Source organism: Dermochelys coriacea, chromosome 2 (assembly GCF_009764565.3).
Source record: "Dermochelys coriacea isolate rDerCor1 chromosome 2, rDerCor1.pri.v4, whole genome shotgun sequence".
Lineage (NCBI taxonomy): Eukaryota > Metazoa > Chordata > Testudines > Dermochelyidae > Dermochelys > Dermochelys coriacea.
This window is the reverse complement of record NC_050069.1, coordinates 30,834,442-30,852,199: the sequence shown is the minus strand read 5'-3', so window position 1 is coordinate 30,852,199 and position 17,758 is coordinate 30,834,442. Positions and strand designations below refer to the sequence as shown.

At 40.0% G+C, this 17,758-nt stretch overlaps 1 protein-coding gene across 3 annotated transcripts in view; it reads right to left on the bottom strand.

Moving 5' to 3' along the window:
- CSMD3 (CUB and Sushi multiple domains 3) overlaps window positions 1-17,758 on the bottom strand; it is a 1,226,382-nt gene that overhangs the window by 76,643 nt on the left and 1,131,981 nt on the right. For all 3 annotated transcript variants that reach the window (XM_038390468.2, XM_038390469.2, XM_038390471.2), the window contains 2 exons: window positions 8,830-9,015; window positions 4,798-4,971 (listed from right to left, as the gene is read on the bottom strand). In XM_038390468.2, the coding sequence (XP_038246396.1) occupies window positions 4,798-4,971; window positions 8,830-9,015 (360 nt within the window). The remainder of the gene's footprint in view (window positions 1-4,797; window positions 4,972-8,829; window positions 9,016-17,758) is intronic.

Genomic DNA, 17,758 nt, shown 5'->3' with positions numbered 1-17,758 from the left:
AAATTTAACACAAAAAATGTAATAATGGGTCAGAGCCTCAGCTGGTATAAATTGGCATTCAATTCTTCAGTGAATTCGGTGGACTTACAGCAGCTGAGGTTTTGGCCCAAAGAGCTAAAGCATATGGATTTTGTGACACTTTACAAATAATAAAATGTATAATCTCTTGCACTAACAAGGATCTAAAGGAAAATCATAATATCATTATTGAGCCAAACTCTGCTTTCATTTACACTGGTTTAAATCTAGAGTAAAAACTTTAACTACAACTAGTGTAAAATACACTTACCAGAGAGCATCACATTATGCCTTTATATTAGCAATAACTAGGTAAATACATGCCAGTGCTAAAATGTATGCAGAAATGGGGTAAATAATATTCTCTCTCTCTCGCTAATAACCTATGTAGGTATTTAACTGAACTTAAATATCAGAGTCATAAGGACATGCTGTTATCTGTGGGAAACAGTCAGAACCCAGTGCACTAACATTTTAACCAGTGAATGACAGATCCCTGGCATGTATGGACTCAGTGGATTTTAGGAAAAACTGGGAATCGGGGGGGGAGGGGGTTAGCGACAGAGACATAGCCCTTGCCAACCAGCCCCATCAGCACAGCAGGGTGCTGAATGCAAACCAGAACTAGCAGAGGTATTTTACCTATTTCCCTTCTTCACCAGCAGAAACATCTTTTGAGTTGAGTAGTGAGGAAGAGTCATATGGGAAGCACTGGATTGTTTTGTTTTGTGATTTATGGAGAAATGTATAATATATGAGCAATGTTTACGTCCTGGCTGGGATGATTTGGGGATTGGTCCTGCTTTGAGCAGAGGGTTCGATTAGATGACCTCCTTAGGTCCCTTCCAACCTTGATAATCTATGATTTTATAATAATAATTTATTATTACTAGTAGTAGTACTCATTCTAGTCCAGGTAGCTAAGTAAATCCAGGCCTAGTCTGTGGGTTTAACCCATTCAGTATTTTGCATCCCATGTTTATCTTCCTTTGCCTGTCACAAACTCAGGAAAAACAGCAGCATTGGGCATCTCTTAACAGTAGTACATCTCCAGAAGGCTGGGGTTGGGGATCTGTAGGGTTTTTTGTTCATTTGTTTGTTTTTTATTAGGGACACAGATTCTCTTTTACCCATAACACACAGTCACAAAAAGAGGTAAAATCTGCTTCAGAGAAAAGGAAAATGATTTCAATAAAGTTAAACAGTATTGGACTAACCCATCATTTCTAAAAAATTTCCAACATGGTAATGTAGTATCATTATTAGAATGTGATCTTTCTGCCATGTGGGAAAAAATGCACAGGACTCTATCTATTCTCATTCATTGGTGCTTACTAGCATTAGAAAATTCCCTCATTCTTATGAGTGAACGAGCTAGTTGTAGATATGATAGCCAACATGTTCACATTTGGACCTCTAAATTTAGGTATCAAAATCTTTCTAGGGCACCTACATTTATTTATTTAGATTCCCATGACCCCAATCATTAGAGTACTTAAACAGCCAGATGTTCAAAGATGGTGAATATCCACAACTCCCCAAACCCAAAATACAGTCAAGTCAATGGAGGTTCTTAACACTCAGGATTTCCAAAATTCAAGCCGCTTATTGAGGTGATTAATTTAAGACATCAAGTTTGAACATTTTGGTCACTATGTTTTAGGCATTACACCAAAAGTGCCCTAGTTAAAGTGGTTAGGGTCCTAATTTTGGATACATCCCCTACCTTTTGTCCATCTTGTCTATTTAGGTTGCAAAACATTCAGGACAGGGAGAGTCTACTACTCTGTATTTGTACATTGCCTAGTACAATGATCCCCATTTTCAACCATTTCCTAGGCACTACTACTACTACTACTACTACTTTTATTGTGATTGAAGTAAAAAAGGGCTTTGTGCCTTACAAAAGTGTGTCATACCTTTTCCTAATAAATTAATCCCATTATGTGCTCTGATATGCCATCTTTTTGTTACTAATATACAGACTTAAATCTATTTGTTAAAAAATGTCTAGGAATGATTACCTTGACCTTCCAAGGGAGGTTAATCACAGTCCAGCTTGATGGAATGTTATAGTGGACTAGCAAAAAGACCAGGTATTCATGACTATTGTTATCATAAAATGACAGTGATAATGGCTCCAATAGTGTTATGTAGACAATAATTATGTTGACCTCCTAAATGCAGGGATTCAACCATGATTTTCTCCATCTACATGCAGATACTTTCTGCCCCCACATCTGGACCAAATTTTCTGCTGGCATAACTCCACTGATGTCACTAGAGTTACACCAGCAGAGAATTTGGCTTTCCATTTTTATTGAAGGTATCCATGGCCAGACAGCTTACTTAAATGCATGGCAGTGACTATGCTGAATGTAACAGTAATTTTGAGTTTCTGTGAGTTCCATAATAACTTTGCTGTCTCCAGATGACACATGTGTGATTCCTGAAAGGTATTTGTCAAAAAACATCAGCTGATGTCAGTGGGACAACTCAACTCCTACTAACTCTGGATCAGAAGCATAATTTAAAATGCAGATCGCCAAGCAGCAGACTGCTTCAAGAAACTCATGACAAACCTATGAGAATTCCTGCCTATACTAAAAAGGGCTGTGAATCCTCTCACTTTTTGTCTCTTTTTGTATGGATTTCTAATATGCTCCATGAAACAACCTAGGCACCAGGTCCAAGTCTTTTATTTATTTATTTATGAAACATGGAATTAAAGTTAAAGAAAACATTAGTGAAAAATAATGACTTCACATAATTTCAGGTTGCCAGAGCTAGTGGTGTTTTGTTTTCAGGTCTAATATAAGTGGGTGACATCATTAAGGTTCTACCCACTTTATACCAAATCTGAGTTTTGCTCAATGTGACCCACATTTGAATCTCTGCAAATGCAGAAGTATATAAAGGTTTCTCTTATAAAAGTTGGCTTCATTTTTTCCTAGACACTGATTTGACCTTTGAGCTTCCTCACAGTATGTGTGAGAGTGAGAGAACATCTTAATTATTTTTTTAAATTGTATATATTTATTCATTTACACTATTTTGAAGTACTTATCTCAATTATCAAATGTAATATCAGCAGAGTTGTGAAAAATATTGTTTTATGTTCACTAAAATGTATGTGAATATTTTTTACAGTTTAATTCTGTGTGTGTCTGCACCCTACTCTTTGGATATTTTTAAGTTTGGAGTTTTGTTTAAATCCAGAAACGCAAAGACTATTTCTTTTGATTTTATATATATATATATATATATATTATATATATACACACACACACACACACACACTCTCCATTGGTTTTTAAAAAAACTAGGTTTGGGATCCAGTCTGCATTTCAAATTTATAAATAGATTCAAATTCCATGCTGTTTTTCACAGGATGAGCAGTTCTAATCATCAGATGCAATAGGAACCTGATCCTGCTTCCATTGAAGTCAGTGGCAATACTCTAACTGATTTCTATGAGAGTATATCCTGGGTGAAATTAGGTGAAAAACTATAAAAAATGAACAATCACATTTTATGTTGGTAAATGAAGATTTATGGAAGAAGAGGAATTGATGGAGCAGGATAATAACATCAGCAGGTGTTCTTAACCACATCTACCTGCTGGATGTCTTAAGAACAGGCTTAGCCCCTGAGTAAACCCTGACTCTGCAAATAATAGTTATTTGACTTATCACATCACTACTATGCTGGTTCAGGCAAAGTGAGCAAGCAAGCAATCTGACTTCAGGCATGACATGCCCATTTTCTTTGTGGTCAGGCCCCCTTTTGGATCTTAATAGCAAGATCTTCATCTAAAATTATTATTTTCATTATAATTATTTATCATTTCTATTTTTGTAATACTAGAGATCCCAGCTGAAATTAGGGCCCCATTGTGCTAGGTGCTGTAAAAATGTACAAATTAACAGAGTGCCTAAAATTAAGAATTTACAGTCTAAATAACCAGAGAAACTTATGTGATGGATGTATGATGTTGCCAAGAGAAAAAATAAACTCGTGTATTTATTGAGAAGTAAAACTTACCGAAGATGAGAAATGGGCTTGAAGTACAACCCCAGATCTAAAAGGCCCATAACTCTGTGTATGTCTCAGATATGTACTTCTCAGTTGGCCTCTACAGGTGTACTGGACCAAACCAAAAGCATGGATTGGAGCACTCCTCAGCTTTGGTATGTTCAAAATGAGGATCTCATTTTTTGTGATTTGGGCCCATTTCCATTCAATATGATTCACTAGTTACCACACAAAACCAAAACAACAATATCCCATGCTTGAAATGAGTTAGAGCACTTGGGGCTTTACAGATAGGGCAGATGCAATACATATTTTAGACTTAACTTGAGGGCTGTGAGATCAAATCATGAGTCACTTTTCAAGTTATATAAAATTGAAATCATTATCTTGAGGAAATAACGGTGCAGGAGGTCTCGCTCTGGAAACCAGTATTCTTATCAGCAATGTACATATAATAAAAATATACATGTTCAAAGCCAAATGGTCACTTATCCCATCCCATCGAGCATGTCATTTCCCTTCATATTAAATATTATTAACAAAGTTCAGTTTTCCCACTGGAATGGCTTGTAAAAATAATTTTACTTATTTTATGGCACTTCTACCAACTGCATATTTTTGATGGATATTTTAAATATTTTATTTGTTTTTCAAATAATAAAAACAAGCAAATAGACTTCCACCAAAACCTATGGAAGTTTAAAATGTTTTCAAGAGCGCATTCACATACTTCAAAAGCGGTACCTGAGCAATGAGGCAGAGATCCACTCCAATGTCCATTTAATTGACATGTGCGAGATGATTGGCCTAATAGTGATCGCCTTCCTATGCAAGTATAATGAACAGTAGACCCAAATGTATACTTCTCTCCAGACAGGATCGCATTAGGAGGAATGCCAGGATGGCCACAGTCAATCACTACAATACATAATTATTGAAGATAAAAAAATATTATAATCACCGATCAAACGCCTTACTTTTACCTTTAGATTCCCATATTTTATACATACATCTTGTGAAGAAGCTGGATTCTTTAATGCCAATTTATTAAATATGAATAATATATCAAGAACCAAATCCTGACAGATGCTGTGAAATGGATGTCTCTTGAAGGGTCATGTGTACATTATCCAAAAATAATGATAATATGCTTCTAACATTTCTGCCGAGATGAGCCCTAAGGTACAGGCATTAGATGTATATATATAAAAATTACACAAGATGCCTGTACCTTAGGGCTGGTCTCCGCATAACTATATCTATATAGCCATTCAGAGTAGAACTATTCTACTTTGGGTGCATAGGGTGGCTATATGTAGGGGTCACTGCTAGCTCCCAGATTATAAATGAATATACATGTGGCTCACATCCACTGATCTTAAATCATTGCTCATGATACTCCCATGCAGCTCTTTCTAGGGGCTAGAATTATGGGCAAAACCTTTTGCTTGATTTCCTGATGTGTTTATGGGGACCAGGAATTGGGTCCCAATATTTTGAAATATAAAGACCATATTTTGCCTTTAAGGCTATGGCCTGTTTTAGGGGCAATGCAGAGTCCCAAGGGTAGCTTGTGAAGCAATTATGCCTGAGCTAGGTACAATTCCTCTGTAAGCTCTCAGTGCACCTGAGAATTGAAAACACTAGACCATCCTTTGACAGCTCCACCTTTTCCACCTCCTTTCCCCACCCTACTTTCCCAGGGAGTAATGTGTCTCCCTGGGAGCTGGGGATCAGGGCCTTAGAAAAGCCAATTTACACATAAGCCGTGTTACTTTCAGGCTGAATTAGCTTTTTATTAAGATTGACTCAGAAACTTTTACCCTCAAACCTTTAGGGTGTGTGCTGCATGGACTGCAGACAGTGGTACCTCACCAATGTTCAACTTCATATACAACACTGGTAGCAAACTCTAACTGCAACAGTGCAGAAAAGGAGATGTAAGCTGATATTATGTAATTACAATGAAGACAGCAAAGAGAGAATTCCATAATAAGTGATGCTGATTGCTTTTTTCTTTTATTTGTCTCTTAAACACACCTATAACAAAATCTTGTGAGAAGCATTTGTAGAAATTGGTCAAAAATAGTATTTTACAAAGTTCCACATTTTAAATCCTGGTAAAGCCATTGAAATTGTTTCAGCATTCTAATATCTATTAGAAAGTTTTATAAAAAAGTCATGGGAAAGTTATCATGTTTTGCCTAAAAGGCATCTATTTTATAAGAATAAAATAAAGGAAAAAAGGCCTTATGCACTACTATGTAGAAAAGCAGACACATGGATTATGTATGTCAAGGAAACAACGGTTTGCCCTGCAGTGCTGAAAAGAAATAAAAAGTCTGTTGGAATTTGAAATGCGGCACATTTTCAAGTAAGGTTTAATTGCTCTTATATTTATCTATCAGAGAAAAAATGTTGTTAAGTTTCAGGGTACATATCAGTGACTTGAAAGTAAAAATCCTTACAAGAGCATGTACTTATTTAAAAACAACCATTAAAAACCCAGAGAATTCAGAGCGAAGGTTGGACTTTGAAGGAGACCAAACATTGCACTTATGAAAATGCACAGTGTTAAGGCATCCAAATCACCTTATTTCAGTCCCCATAATAATTCTAGTCTTGCATCTCCCCCTTTTTGTTCCTTTACGCCTACTTTGTGGGACGTGTTAATGTCGGATCAAAGACATTTTTTTCTAAGCGCTTCATGAAGACTATGGCTTAGAGCAGCAAATATCTTGATAATAGAATAGTCACTGTACTTATTTAGTGAACTGCCACTTCCACCCTCCCATCCTCCCTTCATCATCTTCTTCCATTAGGGCTTGAAGAGAGGTATTCAGTCTATGGTTGTGGACATATTAGATTTGAAGAAAACTGCAAGGTTCTTAGCATTGAAATTGTGCAAAACAGACCACTGGTTGACTACATACGGTACATGATTAATGCTGTGTGAAGATCATCATTCACTAACTTTAGCTCTTGTTATTATAGCATTATAATTTAATGATCTCAGGCTTGGAGTTTTGCATTTATTCACTCAGTCTGTATCACATTTGTATAATAGTTGGCATGTATTTTCTGAAAAGTGATGAGCATTCTTGCCTCAATTCAGCAAATCATTTAAGTGTGTGCTTAACTTTTGTCCCTTGACTGCTATGTGAAAATTAAACATGTGCTTATATGCTTTCTGAATAAGAATGCTCAGCACTCTGCAAGTTCGAGTTCCTAATGAAAAGGGGGGGAAGACTGCCATTAGTATGCTATTTTTAATCAAACAACTATAACATGAATTCTGTCTGTGGATTGTGCATGGCTTTAAAGGAGGCCAAATCAGAAGATGATTAATAGTAAGGCATTTTAATGATGTAGTTACTGATGAGATGAAACTGCTGATTATGAATGGATAAGGTTCTTTTAGAGTCCCTGGGTTTCCTTTTCCCTCAGGGCCTCACTATTGAGACAGAGCTAAGGTTATGACAGTGCATTACCTGTGTATTTTCATGCTTTCACATGTTTGGCTTTCCTTTCCATTTAACCTTAACTCTGAATTTTTTCAGAGTGGTAGCCTTGTTAGTCTGTATCAACAAAAACAATGAGAAGTCCTTGTGGCACCTTAGAGGATAACAAATTTATTTGGGCATAAGCTTTTGTGGGCTAAAACCAACTGCATCAGATGCATGGAGTGGAAAATACAGGAGCAGGTATAAATACATGAAAAGATGTGATTTGCCTTACCAAGTGTATTTCATGTATTTATACCTACTCCTGTATTTTCTAATCTATGCATTTGATGAAGTGGGTTCTAGCCCATGAAAGCTTATGCCCAAATAAATTTGTTAGTTTCTGAAATTTTTGGATTTCTAATGGATGTTTTTGACAACTACACCATTCCAGTAATGTTTTTTCTACTTCATAGGGACCCCAAACTTTAATGCCAGTTTAACACATGAGAGTTGTAAATAACTACAAATTATATCAAAGATAAGGAAGACTCCTGGAATGAAGATCATTTTAAAAAAACTGGAAGAATTGAAAACTAAGAACTACTGTGAGAAAATGGGAAGAGAAAAATCATGGCTAAAGGATAAATAATACCTGCAGAATTTGTCCGCACTCTTCCAGAAATGTTGCCAAAATAACTGGATTAAGAACTTTTAATCTTGTTTTCTCTCTCAACCTGATCTCTCATACAAGAGAGAAAACCTAGTCCCAGAACAAGTGTTTGTAAAGGGACCTACGAAAAGAATTGAGGAAAAGAATCTCCCTGTACAACTCAAAGGCTTGCTGTTGAAAACCTTGCAGCTCCTATGCAGCTTCTACTACAGCTGTAGAAGTCCAGTGTCATTATTTACTGCAATGAAAGTTCCATTTGGTCAGTGCATCCATGTAGCTGCACACCTACTGGATATACCCCTGCTCCCAAACACCTCTTCTACTGATAGACAGTACTCCCAAGGATCATTCTTCTGTGATATGCCAAAGAAGTAGAGTCTTTTTGAGTGGCCTCTCCACAGATAACACTTTCATACACCATCTATAACAGACATGGGATACCTCTGCTGCCTTTGAGGCCTTATATGGTTATCACACATTTTAAAAACTTATGTATATAGGATCTGTTTGTCTAACTTCTACCATCACCATCTAACTGAGTGCCTACATGTAGAGAGAGAAGAAACAAATCTACTGTAAACAGCAAAATCAGTGTAAAACATAATAGAATATATGACCCATTTTTTTTATCTTACAGAAAAATACACATTATCTACTTACTAATACATTCAGGTAGTGGCTTATCCCAGTGACCATTTGGTTGACAGACTAAAACTGAAGAGCCAAATAAAAAATGTCCAGGATTGCAGTCATAAAACACCACTGTTCCGTAGGTGAAATTTCCATGTTCTATTTTACTTTCTCGTATGGAATTTGCAGGGATTCCAGGATCAGAACAGTTGACCACTAAAAAAAGTGATACATTTGAAACTCATTTTTAGATTATACATGTATTATATATTGTTTTATAAATAAATCTGTAATAGCTTTATTACTGAGGTCTGGATGCGCAAAAGGATTTAGGCACCTAAGTCCATTAAGCACCTAACTCCCAGTTTTGGGACCATTATGATGTGCAAGTATCCCATCGAACCATGCAAGGCACCTAAATTCACTTGGTGCCTAAGTTTCCAGAGTAAAAGTTCCTTTGGCACCTACACATCCGTCTCTGGCCATGTACAATGCTTCCTCCCTCCGGGCATTAGGATGCTTAGATGCTCCCATTTAAACCCCCAGAGTGATTCACAAACCAGGAGAAGACAGGCATTTGGCCTAATAAGTCATGTGCAGAGTGTAATCCAGTAGGCATGCTCAGAAACTGCTTAACAGATTGGGTCCCATTCAAAATCCAGACAGAGGAGGAGGAGGAGAAGGAGGTGGTGCCCATCCTGTAACCCAGTATCAGGGGGTAGCTGTGTTAGTCTGTATCCACAAAAACAACAAGGAGTCCTGTGGCACTTTAAAGACTAACAGATTTATTTGGGCATAAGCATTTGTGGGTAAAAAAACACTTCTTCAGATGCAAGAAGTGGTTTTTTACCCACAAAAGCTTACGCCCAAATAAATCTGTTAGTCTTTAAGGTGCCATCGGACTCCTTGTTGTTCCTGTAACGCAGTGATTAAAGCAGAACCATTTTCCCTCTCTCATCCAATGACTGTTCCACTATGGATAAATATTTAAATAGTCAATGGACCACAGGGGGCAGAAAATGTGAGCGTGACCATGTAGTCCAGTGGATAGGACATCCACTTGGGAAGTGAAAAGCACAGTCCTTTTGCCACAATCACTCTTTCATTATTTATCTACAGTGGAACAGCTTCAACAGGAGAGATTCAGGTGGTTAGAGCACTCTCCTGAAAGGTTGCAGACCCCTCTTCGATTGAACCTCAGTCTTTCACATCCCATTAAGCACTCTAATCACCAGGATAAACATGATAAGGAGAGCACCACTTCCTCCTCCTCCTCCTCAGCTTCTTGCTAAAACAGCACCAGGAGAGGGTTCACAGCAGAGACTCATTAGCAGAGCTAGGTGTCTCCTTGCCTCCTGGATTTAGGTGCCTATCTCTACGAAAGGGGCAGGGCTTAGCATACACCCCTCTGGTTGGCATCTTCCATTGACTAGCTTAGGGGAGAAGTTAGCCTGTCTATCTATCTCTCTCTCCACCTTTCACTGAAGGGAGCTTTTGTTAATGATGTGAACAACCTGGTTGGTTCTTTGGGGTCCTCAGCTTCTCCTAGATTCCTACTTTGAAGAAGTAGCTAAGAGTAATTTTCTTCATCTGCATCTGGTTAGGGGTTGTGACCTTTCTTTTTGGATGCAGAACTCATCATGGTTCTCCATCCTCATCTCCAGGACAGATCATTACAATGCAGACTACATAAAGTTACCATTGAAGGTAATCTGTATACTACATGCAGAATGGTACTGCTCACCTTGTGTATATCATCGTATCATACCTGTGGCCCCAGAATACTCTGTAGATTGGAAATCCTAGTAATCTATTTCTAGGTACAACATAGGGAACTGATTTTTACTTACACAACCTTATGTATTTTTCATCCTGGCTGTTTTAAAGCTATTTTACATACCATCACAAACCATGGAATTTGCTGGGATGCTCTTGCTAACAGCCTTCCAGTAATGACATGTGATGACTGTACATCAAGCATTTTCATTGGAGGGAATAAGACATCTGGAAGCTATTCTTCTTCTGGTCTGACTTTATTAACTTTCAAGTCAAGACTTATCTATTCACCCAGGCTTTTTATTTCAGTAGGTAGGTTGAGTGGACAGAGTGTTAATTGTGGCTTATAGGGAGTTTCTGGACTCGATTTCTATTTTCTCTTTTAAGATCAAGTGTTTTATAGTAATTGTACATGAACATAGATACTATGATGTATTCACTTTCAATAAAATGAAAAAATGTATTCGTTCTACATCACTCTTAAATACTGATCATTTAGCGCAAACTGCAAAAAACAATGGTCATTATAATAATCAGTATGAGCACGGCTGTGGTTTTCTTATAATTGAAATAGGGACCTTTTAGAAGGGGCACATCACCTTTAAGAATGTTATAGTGTACATTGGACAAACAGACAATATGCAAGTTTGCAGGTATTTGAGAGAGTACCCATTTTAAATAGGTATGTAGATTAATATTTTTTTAATCTGTGCAAATCTCAATATCATCGAAGTCATAACTAGAGTTGCTGCACCTTAAAAAGACCAGTATCAATGATCTGATGCAAACACTTAGCTCTCTTGTACTCTGTTGTACCCTATGAACAATTTAGGATTTCATGGATGTGTGTAAAGTTTTCATAAATCAATGTGATCAATACATTTATTGAGCCTCTGATCCCTATAGGCAATAACATATAATAGGGAGTATGGTACATTATTGTGGAAATACCAGTACACCAAGATAATTTATTGCTATTGGGCTGAAGACCAAATATACCTTCTGCTCTTAGTACATAGTGGGAGTTTTCTATTGTGAATTAAAAAAGAATAATAAAAATAAATAATTTAAATTAAACATTTAAAAATAAAGTTCTGTAAATGGTTTTTCACTAGGGCTCAAGGAAGAGTGATGAATCTAATTGGAAGGAAAATGTATTAAGTAAGATGAATATAAACACACTATATGATTAAACATTGTGTATCATCCTAGAACCCAAGCTCATAGGAAATTTCAGGAAGCCCACATGATGCTGACTCAGCGGCAGGATAGCTCTTTGATGCTATTTCTACTTGGATGCAATCAGGATTTCTGGTCAACTACATATTTTCTAAGGGGAGACAATTTTTTAAATCTTCAAAACATATTTCTGTACCCCTCCTTGTGTATCAATATATTTATTTCATAAGACACTGCTGTAAAGGCTTTGATCAGTAGCAAAAGGACTGATTCAAGGAAACTAGGCTATAATCTTCTGTGTTTTATTGGGAACAGTAGTATATTTATATTAATTGAAAATGAAAAAGTAAAACCAAAAACAAATTTCAAAATTTCAAGGGTATATTGAAATGACGGAAAGTGATGTGGCTTTGCTTTTATGGTCTGATAAAAACAATTGCTATTCAATTGTATATAACCGTCATTAATATAAAGTGCCTTGCATAATGACAGGTTTCAGAGTAGCAGCCGTGTCAGTCTGTATTCGCAAAAAGAAAAGGAGTACTTGTGGCACCTTAGAGACTAACAAATTTATTAGAACATAAGCTTTCATGAGCTACAGCTCACTTCATCGGATGCATTTGGTGGAAAAAACAGAGGAGAGATTTATATACACACACAGAGAACATGAAACAATGGGTTTTATCATACACACTGTAAGGAGAGTGATCACTTAAAATAAGCCATCACCAGCAGCGGGGGGGGGGGGAGGAGGAAAACCTTTCATGGTGACAAGCAAGGTAGGCTAATTCCAGCAGTTAACAAGAATATCAGAGGAACAGTGGGGGGTGGGGTGGGGGGGGAGAAATACCATGGGGAAATAGTTTTACTTTGTGTAATGACTCATCCATTCCCAGTCTCTATTCAAGCCTAAGTTGATTGTATCCAGTCTGCAAATTAATTCCAATTCAGCAGTCTCTCGTTGGAGTCTGTTTTTGAAGCTTTTTTGTTGAAGGATAGCCACTCTTAGGTCTGTAATCGAGTGACCAGAGAGATTGAAGTGTTCTCCAACTGGTTTTTGAATGTTATAATTCTTGACGTCAGATTTGTGTCCATTCATTCTTTTATGTAGAGACTGTCCAGTTTGGCCAATGTACATGGCAGAGGGGCATTGCTGGCACATGATGGCATATATCACATTGGTAGATGCTCAGGTGAACGAGCCTCTGATAGTGTGGCTGATGTGATTAGGCCCTATCATGGTATCCCCTGAATAAGATATGTGGACAGAGTTGGCAACGGGCTTTGTTGCAAGGATAGGTTCCTGGGTTAGTGGTTCTGTTGTGTGGTGTGTGGTTGCTGGTGAGTATTTGCTTCAGATTGGGGGGCTGTCTCTAAGCAAGCACTAGCCTGTCTCCCAAGATCTGTGAGAGTGATGGGTCGTCCTTCAGGATAGGTTGTAGATCCTTGATGATGCGTTGGAGAGGTTTTAGTTGGGGGCTGAAGGTGATGGCTAGTGGCGTTCTGTTATTTTCTTTGTTGGGCCTGTCCTATAGTAAGTGACTTCTGGGTACTCTTCTGGCTCTGTCAATCTGTTTCTTCACTTCAGCAGGTGGGTATTGTAGTTGTAGGAATGCATGATAGAGATCTTGTACGTGTTTGTCTCTGTCTGAGGGGTTGGAGCAAATGCGGTTATATCGTAGAGCTTGGCCGTAGACAATGGATCGAGTGGTATGATCTGGATGAAAGCTAGAGGCATGTAGGTAGAAAAAAGCGGTCAGTAAGTTTCCGATATAGGGTGGTGTTTATGTGATCATCGCTTATTAGCACCGTAGTGTCCAGGAAGTGGATCTCTTGTGTGGACTGGTCCAGGCTGAGGTTGATGGTGGGATGGAAATTGTTGAAATCATGGTGGAATTCCTCAAGAGCTTCTTTTCCATGGGTCCAGAAGATGAAGATGTCATCAACGTAGCGCAAGTAGAGTACGGGCATTAGGGGACGAGAGCTGAGGAAGCGTTCTAAGTCAGCCATAAAAATGTTGGCATACTGTGGGGCCATGCGGGTACCCATCGCAGTGCCGCTGATTTGAAGATATACATTGTCACCAAATGTGAAATAGTTATGGGTGAGGACAAAGTCACAAAGTTCAGCCACCAGGTTAGCCGTGACAGTATCGGGGATATTGTTCCTGACGGCTTGTAGTCCATCTTTGTGTGGAATGTTGGTGTAGAGGGCTTCTACATCCATAGTGGCTAGGATGGTGTTTTTAAAAACACAAAAACTAGACAAGCCATTTACAACACACACTTTGCTTCTCTACAAAAGAAAAAGGACACTAAGCTATCTAAACTACTATATGCCACAAGGGGCCACAACAATGGTTCCCGTAACCCACCCAGCAATATTGTTAATCTATCCAACTATACTCTTAGCCCAGCAGAAGAATCTGTCCTATCTCGGGGCCTCTCCTTTTTCCCCTCCACCCCCACAAACATGATACAGTTCTGTTGTGACCTAGAATCCTATTTTCGACATCTCAGACTCAAGGAATATTTCCAACACACCTCTGACCAACATATTAACCCACAGAGACCTTCCTGCCAACAGTACAAAAAGAAGGATTCTGGGTGGACTCCTCCTGAAGGTCGAAACAGCAGCCTGGATTTCTACATAGAGTGCTTCCGCCGACGTGCACGAGCTGAAATTGTGGAAAAGCAGCATCGCTTACCCCATAACCTCAGCCATGCAGAACACAGTGCCATCCACAGCCTCAGAAACAACTCTGACATCATAATCAAAAAGGCTGACAAAGGAGGTGCTGTCGTCATCATGAATAGGTCGGAGTATGAACAAGAGGCTACTAGGCAGCTCTCAACACCACTTTCTACAAGCCATTACCCTCTGATCCCACTGAGAGTTACCAAAAGAAAGCATTTGCTCAAGAAACTCCCTGAAAAAGCACAAGAACAAATCCGCACAGACACATCCCTGGAACCCCGACCTGGGGTATTCTATCTGCTACCCAAGATCCATAAACCTGGAAATCCTGGATGCCCCATCATCTCAGGCATTGGCACCCTGACAGCAGGATTGTCTGGCTATGTAGACTCCCTCCTCAGGCCCTTCGTTACCAGCACTCCCAGCTATCTTCGAGACACCACTGACTTCCTGAGGAAACTACAGTCCATTGGTGATCTTCCTAAAAACACCATCCTAGCCACTATGGATGTAGAAGCCCTCTACACCAACATTCCACACAAAGATGGACTACAAGCCGTCAGGAACAGTATCCCCGATACTGTCACGGCTAACCTGGTGGCAGAACTTTGTGACTTTGTCCTGACCCATAACTATTTCACATTTGGTGACAATGTATATCTTCAAATCAGCGGCACTGCGATGGGTACCCGCATGGCCCCACAGTATGCCAGCATTTTTATGGCTGACTTAGAACAACGCTTCCTCAGCTCTCGTCCCCTAATACCCCTACTCTACTTGCGCTACATTGATGACATCATCATCTGGACCCATGGAAAAGAAGCTCTTGAGGAATTCCACTATGATTTCAACAATTTCCATCCCACCACCAACCTCAGCCTCGACCAGTCCACACAAGAGATCCACTTCCTGGACACTACGGTGCTAATAAGCGATGGTCACATAAACACCACCCTATATCGGAAACCTACTGACCGCTATTCCTACCTACATGCCTCTAGCTTTCATCCAGATCATACCACTCGATCCATTGTCTAAGGCCAAGCTCTACGATATAACCGCATTTGCTCCAACCCCTCAGACAGAGACAAACACGTACAAGATCTCTATCATGCATTCCTACAACTACAATACCCACCTGCTGAAGTGAAGAAACAGATTGACAGAGCCAGAAGAGTACCCAGAAGTCACTTACTATAGGACAGGCCCAACAAAGAAAATAACAGAACGCCACTAGCCATCACCTTCAGCCCCCAACTAAAACCTCTCCAACGCATCATCAAGGATCTACAACCTATCCTGAAGGACGACCCATCACTCTCACAGATCTTGGGAGACAGGCCAGTGCTTGCTTACAGACAGCCCCCCAATCTGAAGCAAATACTCACCAGCAACCACACACCACACACCAGAACCACTAACCCAGGAACCTATCCTTGCAACAAAGCCCGTTGCCAACTCTGTCCACATATCTATTCAGGGGACACCATCATAGGGCCTAATGACATCAGCCACACTATCAGAGGCTCGTTCACCTGCGCATCTACCAATGTGATATATGCCATAATGTGCCAGCAATGCCCCTCTGCCATGTACATTGGCCAAACTGGACAGTCTCTACGTAAAAGAATGAATGGACACAAATCAGACGTCAAGAATTATAACATTCAAAAACCAGCTGGAGAACACTGCAATCTCTCTGGTCACTCGATTACAGACCTAAGAGTGGCTATCCGTCAATAAAAAAGATTCAAAAACAGACTCCAACGAGAGACTGGTGAATTGGAATTAATTTGCAAACTAGATACAATTAACTTAGGCTTGAAAAGAGACTGGGAATGGATGAGTCATTACACAAAGTAAAACTATTTCCCCATGGTATTTCTCCCCCCCCCAAACCACCCCCCACTGTTCCTCTGATATTTTTGTTAACTGCTGGAATTAGCCTACCTTGCTTGTCATCATGAAAGATTTTCCTCCTTCCCCCCCCCCGCTGCTGGTGATGGCTTATCTTAAGTGATCTCTCTCCTTACAGTGTGTATGATAAACCCATTGTTTCATGTTCTCTGTGTGTGTATATAAATCTCTCCTCTGTTTTTTCCACCAAATGCATCCGATGAAGTGAGCTGTAGCTCACGAAAGCTTATGCTCTAATAAATTTGTTCGTCTCTAAGGTGCCACAAATACTACTTTTCTTTTTATAAATATAAAGGGAAGGATAAACACCTTTAAATTCCTCCTGGCCAGAGGAAAAACCCTTGCAACTGTAAAGGGTTAAGAAACTAGGATAACCTCGCTGGCACCTGACCAAAATGACCAATGAGGAGACAAGCTCTAAAGATATAGAGCAGGTTGCACAGAGGAGCCAAGAGGCCAGTGAAGAAGCTTGGCAACATGTGACCTCCAGAAGAGGTAAGCGGAATGTCCGGGTTCCAGTAACACAGACACAGGTAACTAACCGCTTTCATGTTCTCTCCACAGGTACCAATGCGGAGAGTGGACCAGATGATATGTCTGGGGGGAGAAAGCGGAAGGAGACTCCGCTGGTTGGGAGGCATGAGATGCGATGTCCTGAGGTTGGGGGTTCCACGACCACCACTCCCAAGAGGAGAAGGCGGGTGGTGGTGGTCGGGGACTCTCTCCTCCGGGGGACTGAGTCATCTATCTGCCGCCCTGACCGGGAAAACCGAGAAGTCTGCTGCTTGCCAGGGGCTAAGATTCGTGATGTGACGGAGAGACTGCCGAGACTCATCAAGCCCTCGGATCGCTACCCCTTCCTGCTTCTCCACGTGGGCACCAATGATACTGCCAAGAATGACCTTGAGCGGATCACTGCGGACTATGTGGCTCTGGGAAGAAGGATAAAGGAGATGGAGGCGCAAGTGGTGTTCTCGTCCATCCTCCCCGTGGAAGGAAAAGGCCTGGGTAGGGACCGTCGAATCGTGGAGGTCAACGAATGGCTACGCAGGTGGTGTCGGAGAGAAGGCTTTGGATTCTTTGACCATGGGATGGTGTTCCATGAAGGAGGAGTGCTGGGCAGAGACGGGCTCCATCTTACGAAGAGAGGGAAGAACATCTTTGCCAGCAGGCTGGCTAACCTAGTGAGGAGGGCTTTAAACTAGGTTCACCGGGGGAAGGAGACCAAAGCCCTGAGGTAAGTGGGAAAGCGGGATACCGGGAGGAAGCACAGGCAGGAATGTCTGTGAGGGGAGGGCTCCTGCCTCATACTGGGAATGAGGGGCGATCAACAGGTTATCTCAAGTGCTTATATACAAATGCACAAAGCCTTGGAAACAAGCAGGGAGAA